The sequence below is a fragment of the Schistocerca cancellata genome, chromosome 5, assembly GCF_023864275.1.
Source record: "Schistocerca cancellata isolate TAMUIC-IGC-003103 chromosome 5, iqSchCanc2.1, whole genome shotgun sequence".
NCBI lineage: Eukaryota > Metazoa > Arthropoda > Insecta > Orthoptera > Acrididae > Schistocerca > Schistocerca cancellata.
In genome coordinates, this window is record NC_064630.1 from 93,195,733 (window position 1) to 93,204,879 (window position 9,147).

General features: G+C 43.2%; 1 protein-coding gene across 1 annotated transcript in view; it reads right to left on the reverse strand.

Moving 5' to 3' along the window:
- LOC126188229 (proton-coupled amino acid transporter-like protein CG1139) overlaps nucleotides 1-7,260 on the reverse strand; it is a 133,320-nt gene extending 126,060 nt beyond the window's left edge. The window contains exon 1 of the mRNA XM_049929781.1: nucleotides 7,135-7,260. Within this exon, the coding sequence (XP_049785738.1) occupies nucleotides 7,135-7,221 (87 nt within the window). The 5' untranslated portion in view covers nucleotides 7,222-7,260. The remainder of the gene's footprint in view (nucleotides 1-7,134) is intronic.
- Between the last annotated feature and the right edge of the window lie 1,887 nt (nucleotides 7,261-9,147).

Sequence of the window (9,147 nt, forward strand, 5' to 3'; positions counted from 1 at the left end):
TTTTATGCCAGTACCACATTGGTACTGCCGCGCGGGATTAGCCGAGCGGTCTAATGCGCTACAGTCATGGACTGTGCGGCTGATCCCGGCGGAGGTTCGAGTCCTCCCTCGGGCATGGGTGTGTGTGTTTGTCCTTAGGATAATTAAGGTTACATCGTGTGTAACCTTAAGGACTGATGACGTTAGCAGTTAACTCCCATAAGATTTCACACACATTTGAACATTTTTCGTTTCCAGACAAACTGCACTGAGCAGGTGGATCGTGACCCCTCGAATATCGACGTAGGGACTCAATACGAGTCCACAAACTGGATCGTATTTCAGTGCCTAAAAAAATGAAATGATCGTATGGCATTGTTGGCCGGGAGGCCCCATGCGCGGAAGTTCGGCCACCGTGTTGTAAGTTCTTTTTAGTTGACGCCACTTCGGCGACTTTTGTGCGTCAATGATGAGGAAATGCCTAAATATTCGATCCAAAGAGAATGACACCACAAACGCCTGGCTCGTGCCGAAACTTTCGCAACTACTGCAAATGTGGGCAGTGTGGGGTGGTACGGCGATTCATTCGGCATCTGATGAAACTGCGCCATGTACGAGTATTTTGTATGATTTTAATACCCTCGGCACGAGTGACACTTTCATAAAAATAACTGCAGTCGTGTGTCTGGATGTCCTTTTGTTGGAACTGAGGTGCACATTTCACAACAATTCATCGCGTTTTTTTTTTTTTTTTTTTGCTCTAGTATCATTTAAAATCATGTATTTATGCTATGTGTTTGTTACTTGTAGTGTTCTCAACTTCCACGATGCTCCAGTACCACTCCATCGAGGACATAGTTCCATTGCGGGGCACACGAAATAGCAAGCGCACGGAAAAACTGTTAAAAGCCTAACGTAACTTGATACGAAGACATGGTTTTGAACCTAATAAAGCCAAAAAACCCTAATGTAGAAATAAATTCATGATCATTTCATCACATATATAACTTATAAAAGTAGTAAGAGACAAAATTGGTATTATAGGGCACTGAAGACGCTTCGAAAATAAAAGAAGCGAAATGTGTCTGGCAAACAAACTACCTTTCATTTAGTCGCGAAGACGAGGGCTATATCCTAAGATAATGCCAACATATTTCACGCTTTATAACGACAGAAGATACACGAAAGTGAGGAACCTTAGTGATTAAACACCACCGACAGTTAATATAGAAATGCTTGAAACGAATTCTGACTATCTCAGCTTCTAATGGAATACACTAACTGGGACAGTCCAGCCTCACGAAGCCAGCTGGGGAACTGCAGTACTACACGAGTAGGGTGCTCGGAGAATGCATTAGATATTTTCTTAGGGACAGCCTCCCTAGTCAACTACGAGTATGAAAACTTACCTTTTTTTTTGTGGAGTAGGTGAAGACGGCATGACTTAATAGGTCTGACAGTAAGTAGAGCGAAATCGCACATGTTTACTTATGGATGCAGATGAATACTTGGGATCTATTGTACGAACCACCCCCCCCCCCTTTCACACCCAATAAGAGCCTCAGTTTTCTAGCACTTACTCTCCGAAAAAAGTCTCAGGGTAACAAAGATTAAGAACACGAAAAATATTGCGCATGCAGAGGCAGATGTTGACGAAACATTTTCCGCCTTAAAGACAGAATTTGAACATGTCAACACGCGAGCATATGGGTTTGTAATGCGGCTTGCGCGACCGCGAACACTTTGGTGTTGAATATTAAACAAACCTTTTCTTGTCGCTCCATTTGTAAATTAGATCTCAACATTCAAACGATAATCTTATCTTCTTTTTCCTTCTTGTGCCTTTGCCCCGCACCGGCGCAGGCTCGGCACGGCTATGAAAGGATTTCTCGTGGTTAATTTAAGGGGTTGCCTGATGCCCTTCTTTTCACAGTCCGCCGGCCGGAGTGGCCGTGCGATTCTAGGCGCTGCAGTCTGGAACCTGGCGACCGCTACGGTCGCAGGTTCGAATCCTGCCTCGGGCATGGATGTGTGTGATGTCCTTAGGTTAGTTAGATTTAATACGTTCTAGGCGACTGATGACCTCAGAAGTTAAGTCGCATAGTGCTCAGAGCCATTTGAACCACTTTTTTTCACCCTCCCATAACCACCCTGGACGGTATATGTGTACCCCAATTGGATGTGTGTAGTGTTAATCGTGTGAAAGTGGACGGAATCGTGAAACTGTGGCGGGACCTGGGTACAACTCTTGTATTCACCCGAAAGCCACATTCAAGCGGTCCGCAACCGCCCCTCGTCGTTATTCTAACGGACGGATTCGATTCGATCCGGGACCGGCGCAGCTTCCCATACCAGAACTGTCGATTTAACGCGTACGCCTATCCGAGTGGATCAAATGATTATCAACGAATTCAGCGGAAGTAGAATAAAGTCCTCATGGTTTCTTAACATAAGGTGACCGAGGTAGAAAGTGTTGTGTGTCGCTTACATCGGCATGTAGTCTTTGTTCAAATGGCTCTGAGCACTATGGGACTCAACATCTATGGTCATCAGTCCCCTAGAACTTAGAACTACTTAAACCTAACTAACCTAAGGACAGCACACAACACCCAGCCATCACGAGGCAGAGAAAATCCCTGACCCCGCCGGGAATCGAACCCGGGAACCCGGGCGTGGGAAGCGAGAACGCTACCGCACGACCACGAGATGCGGGCTGTAGTCTTTGTCTACAGAGTCGGAGGATCAGTCCTATGCTTGAGGAAGGAGACGTTGCATCCTGCCGGCCGGTGTGGCCGAGCGGTTCTAGGCGCTTCAGTCTGGAACCGCGCGACCGCTACGGTCGCAGGTTCGAATCCTGCCTCGAGCATGGATGTGTGTGATGTCTTTAGGTTAGTTAGGTTTAAGTAGTTCTAAGTTCTAGGGGACTGATGACCTCAGATGTTAAGTCCCATAGTGCTCAGAGCCATTTGAACCATTTGAATGTTGTATCCTTAATTTTTGGACATTGTATGAACGGCAAAAGTTTTCAGTACGAACTTACTTCCTTCGATCTTGCACCTGCCTTTTTGCTGCGTCTTTTGTAAAAGTTGTTATTTCAAGTCATTATTGAAGATAAGCTATTGCCCTGGTTGGAATATGTCAGATCTCGGACCCAGCATACTGAAGGACTGTTTCGTTAACAGAAACGTTTAATGCGATTCCCCCTTGAACGTAATTTGATAGGTGTCTCCATTTGCCTACTTGTGTAATTGCCTTTGATTCCTGAACGACGTTGAATGAACTGAAAAGAGAATAGCTTCGCCCGAAACTTGCTATGTCGTAATTTATGTAACAACGTGATCATTTTTTGAGGCTCTGATAATTGTATGAGATAAAATCGAAAAACTCTCTCCCCACGAGCGAGACGAACCTAAGAAAATGTAACCCTTTCTTTTCCACTCCTTTCCATGCTACGCCCTGTCGAATGTGAAAACGATCAGTGGCTTCAGTAAAACTGTTTGCAGGGGCTCTTTAGTACCTAGCGGCATGGAGCGATGATGAAGAGTGGTGACGCGTGTGAGTGAAGAACTGGCTTCGGTCATTTGAAATCAGGTTCTCAATTATTTCTTTAAATGAGGCGCATCCCAGACGATTATGTAACGGGTCATTGAAGACGCTTTTTTCCCATCTTCGTTCAAATACATTTCTACCCTGTCTCTAATAACCCCTGATAATGACGAAATTCCTTTTCGCGGTTACCGACATGAAGAGAGCGTCCGAATGAGTGGAAGGAGCGGCTGTATAGCATTTACTACTTCCAGCTGCCATGGCGAGCAGTGTGCGAGCGGAAGTTGTGGTAGATAAGGAACGGTGTCGCCGAGTAGCCATCGACAGCTCATTGTAGCCTCTTGCCGTGGCAGAACTTCATTTTCGCGCAACAGAATTTCAATGCGTCTGAATGGAGATTTAGACTGTTTACAAATCCATCACAACCTGACCGAAAAGCCGGCCGGAGTGGCCGTGCGGTTCTAGGCGCTACAGTCTGGAGGCGAGCGACCGCTACGGTCGCAGGTTCGAATCCTGCCTCGGGCATGGATGTGTGTGATGTCCTTAGGTTAGTTAGGTTTAATTAGTTCTAAGTTCTAAGCGACTGATGACCTCAGAAGTTAAGTCGCATAGTGCTAGAGCCATTTGAACAGCGAATTTGACTAAGGTGGAATCTATGGATGAAAACAAAGCTCAGAGGAAAATACGTGAGCATGAAGAGCTCGACAAAGGAGAAAACACTAGCAAGTGAATCAATATTGTGGGTGGAGAGAAGTACTGCCGAAACTACTCGGCGTCTCAACTATTTAGACACGTCTTCCAAAGCTACCATATTCATCAAACATATGAGAAATCGACCACTTCAAAGCAGCCCAGTACCTCCTTTTCTCGATATCCGTGGTCTTCTGCCAAGTAAAGTACCACATGACGTGGATGTCTGAGATTCAATACTATTTATATTTGTAAGCCAAGGCCTGAGAATGTGGTGATGTTATATGTGGATGTGAAAGTATAAGTTCTTCCTCATAGGACTTTCAGGGTGATATTCGATAGCAGTATTCCTCAACAAGATTGAAAACGGCGCCACAATATACTACTTTCCTTTCACAAGCTAGAGTAGACGCATTTTTGACTCTCTGTCATCGGGCAACTGCACGCAAGGGGCTCCGAATTCATAGCAGCAAAGGCTCGTAATCCCAATTTCCTGCTTACTGTGTGTTGATCAGTTGCAGAGAACAAAACTGTTCTGATTCATTTTACAGGTGACAGAATCGAGAAAGGGGAAGTGCGCATGATTCTATGTATTCGATCGCATCTGACTCTGAATGCACCTTACTGCAAATTCAATAGATGTGAAAATGTTACTCCTCTTATCTGTACTGTTATGTAGTCAAAACGCCGAACGAGGAAGCGTAGTAGTAATACCATGGACTCACATTGGGAAGGACAACGCAATAAATCTCTGTGCGGCTATCCAGAATGAGATTTACCGTGGATCGTCAAAAACTCTGAAGGCCTTGATGGTTGCTTTGAAAAAGGTACGGCCGATGTCCTCCTGTACTCTCCTCCAATTCGAGGTTAGAGTCTATCTCTAATTACTTCGCCACTGACGAGACGCTATACCCTAATCATCCTTCCTTACGTCGGCGTACTAAGTGGGTGACCAGTTAGGTTCGGTTGCTATTAAACTCAGGTTGTAGATTGCTTTTCACTAGCAGATTACTGAGAACCCGCGAATAGCTATGAAAGAGGCTGTTTAGAAAACGCTTGGACCCCCTATCACGTAATATTGCATGGGCGTGTAGCATTCATATCAGGTTACGCTAACATGGGATATCGAACGCCTGAGATAAGGGGCAGCACAGATAGCTACAGCTTTTTTTGACGGGAATGACCATCAGTCGGAATTAGCAGAAAGTAGAAAAACAGGTTGATCGTAACGAGTATCTATAAACTAAGTGCATAATGTCATTCACTACATGCCGCCCAAAATGAATTGCCTAAGGTTGCATTAAAAGGAGACCTGCAGAAGTAGACGGTTATGCCCGATGTTACGTCATAATGGGGACTATTTTAGACGAAGTACGAGCTTGTATGAATAGCGGTGAGCGAAGAAGTCTGTCTTGAATTTGTTGAAGAAACTATGAATCAGTTACGAGGAGTAAGTCCAGGAAGCCCGTGGAAGTCCGTTGGCGGATACTCAGTATGGCCAGACAGGCCGTCTCATCCCAAAATGTTGCACTGGGTTTACTATTTCTTGTGATCACGTCACATTTATCAATATCATCGTAATTCTTGAAAAGTATAAAGAAAGTCGATTTATGTACAACAAATCAACAACTTTCACATTTCACCATTTAGTATTTCCAGATTTGGTACTTGCTTGCTAGCTTTGACAAAATAACTTGCATCATTCGCAAAATAAACTAAGTCTGCTTCCTGATTTGCGTAAAGTGGCAGATGATTCGAAATTTATCGTTTAGAAACACCGACGTAACTCTGTGAACAATATCGCATAGTCATTTGTTCACTAAAGACGGTAGATAGACAGGTACTTGGAAAACGGGCACTGTTGGTAATGTCGCATCTCTTACGTTAAAAGTTGTGACTTTTGGATGGAGTGAAACAACTGTCCTGTAATATCTACACGTACACAAACACTCCACAAGCTGCTGTAAAGTGCATGGTGGAGAGTTCCTCCAACTATTACCTGTCGGCCCGTTTGCTGTTTCATTCGAGAATGGGATTCGGGGAAAGTATTCCTCCAAAAGCACTATAATTGTTCTCCACTTGCTCTCATTCTTGCACGAAATGTGCGCTGGAGGTAGCAGAGTCGTATTACAGGCGATCTTGAATACTGGTTCATTAAATGTACCCTGTGGCGTTTCGCCGAAAGAATAATGTTTTTTCCGAATACATTTTTAAGGCGATTGTATTGTCTAAACCGTCCGATTACAAATATTCCGATATCCTTCGGATCTCTTTTTGTAATCCGAGCTGATGTGAAAGTTATATACCCAAAAAATAGCTAAGAGTACCCAGTGCATGCGGCTAGGTTCGAGGTTTCCGTTGCAACTCCACTGTATTTTCCCAGGTTTCTTCCAATAAATGTAAGACATTGATATGTACTACCTGCAGCTCTTCCGGCTTAGATAATTAACTGATGTAAGTAAGTGATTAAACGCAGTGACACATCAGCATTGCTGTACTCAGGCACTCAGAAGCTTCTGGATTTTTCCACCTGCTCTTGAGTATTATGTGCCACTTAATAGCACTTGAAATTTTCCATTGTTAAGATACTATGTGTAAATCATTCTGAATTTCTTTGTAGTAACTTAATTGTTGAACTTCCTAGCCTTCAACAATAAAAACAGAGGATGGTACTCAGTCAAATACTGAAAAGACGATTGGTGCTATCAAATATCCCTAGCCCAGTAGCGAAGTAACCAGTTTTTTTCTGACGAATTCTCACTGTTCAAGTTAAAGTACCTGAAGTCAATCGATAATCTTTTTAGGTGAAAAGTACAAGTACAAGCGGTTGTACTCTTCGCCGTACATATTACAAAGATGTGAGATTTAAAAAAAAGGAAGAAAGAAAGAAAAGAGCTGAAAGGAGCTGCGGCGTCTCACCTGCGGGGTGTAGCGGTACCCGGAGTGGTATCGGCGGTTCGAGGACCCATAGCGGGAGGAGTACTTGGTGAACTTTCCTGAAGGCATGGCGGGCAACTCTACTCGGCTGGCGTCGGCGAGCTTCTGGCGGAGCTACCCTGCGCGCACCCTCTGCTCGTGCCGTGGCGGGAGGGGAAGGGAGGGGTGGGGAGAGAGGGGCGGGCCGCAGGCACTCCCCTCCACCACCACGCAGTCACCGCGTGGTCGCATACCGGCGACTTTTCAGCCACATCCCCCCACCTATCTGCAAGGTTACACAAAAAGCTGAGGCGCTTTGAGCAAAACTGAACACAGCTGCTGTCGTAGTCTATTGTACAGTCGAGACGCCATCTGTACCTGCTTCCGGGTTGTACGCCTGGAGACGACAGCAACATAGCATCACGACTGGTTTATTTAGAAACATCAGCATATAAGCCGTTAATAGGTTAGAAGAACGCACAGCATTTATGGCGTGCACTTGACATTGCAAGAGTGACAAGTATGTGACTCAGTTTCAGAGTAACATTATAAATAAACATTGCATTACGTTGTCATCTGCGAAATGATGTGGAACGAGTTAGTTTACAAGATATGCGTACATGATTAGCGTTAATATTAATGAACACATTATTTTTCTAGTCCTACCTATGAAACTACAGTTAAAACAGGTCTTTTTCGTTTTTTTCTGCCTGTTTTAAATAGAATTTCTCCAGTCGAACAGAATTAATTGTTGAAGTGAAATAATTTTAAATTAGATTTAAAACTTGCTTTGCTACCTATCAGACATGGGCACATGATCAAAAATTTTTGTTGCTGCATACTGAACTCTTTTTCTGAGCCACTGATAGCTTTAATAATAGGTAGTAAAGGTCGTTTTTCCCTCTACTGTTGTAGGTATGGACATCACTGTTCTTCTCAAATTGTGATGGATTATTTACGACGAATTTCATTAGCGAATGTTTGTAGACATACACAGAAGTAACTGTGAACTTCGAATTACAAATTACTCCTGATATCAAAGAAAATGCATTAATGCAGAACTGTAACCCCAGAATGAAACATTGCTCAACATTCTATATAAGTCGTAAATACGTCAATGTTTCACACACTTAATAAGAAATAGTGGTAAAGCGTAACAAAAATAAAGAAACTTGTATTGTAACCTGAGGTACGCAACATCGTAATCTTCAACATTGGCATCGGTACTTGCGATATAGCTATGCAAACTACGAGCATGGATGAAAAGCATTACTTAGCAAAACGTCATTTTTCTACTATGAAGACCTACTAATAAATACACAGTCCGTCCCATAGGAAGGGTGACTGATTTTGTATTTGCGTAACTAGTAATACCATACCGCACGACGCCAAGAAAAGTGACACAAGTCAAAAATCATAATTTAAAAAAAAAATTTTAGTTTAGTCACTGAAAAGTACTTATGAAATGCTCCAATGTGTCCAAAAAATATAATTTGAATTTACTGCCAAGAATACTTCTTGGAATATAAAGGAAGCTTACATATACTATTCCAATATAAGTTTTACAGAATTTATTCTTTAAGTCGTGATTCCTCACTTGCCGCATTTTTGAACTGTTACTGTATGTTGCCAATATCGACATGTGAACGGATGCTTGAGTTAACTGGCTTGATATGTCGACTACCTTCCGTTTTACATTTAACCGCGCTGGGCCACAGGCTGTTTGTACTAACCGAAACTTCAACAATATGTTTTGAGCTTCGGTCGTGAAAGGAGCAACGGAGCAACATGCGAACATTAAGTTTTGTTTGAAATTGGCTAAAAGTGCCACAGATACTTTTGAAATGATACGAACTGTTTATGGTAGTGAAGCAGTGAGACATAAGAAAGTTTTTGAATGGTACTGAAACGCAAGGTTTCAGTAGAGAGACCATTGAAGATGATCCTCGTTCAGCAGCATCATCGACAGGTCGAGTTGACGAACATCTTCAAAGAGTCGCAGAAATCCTTCGAAAT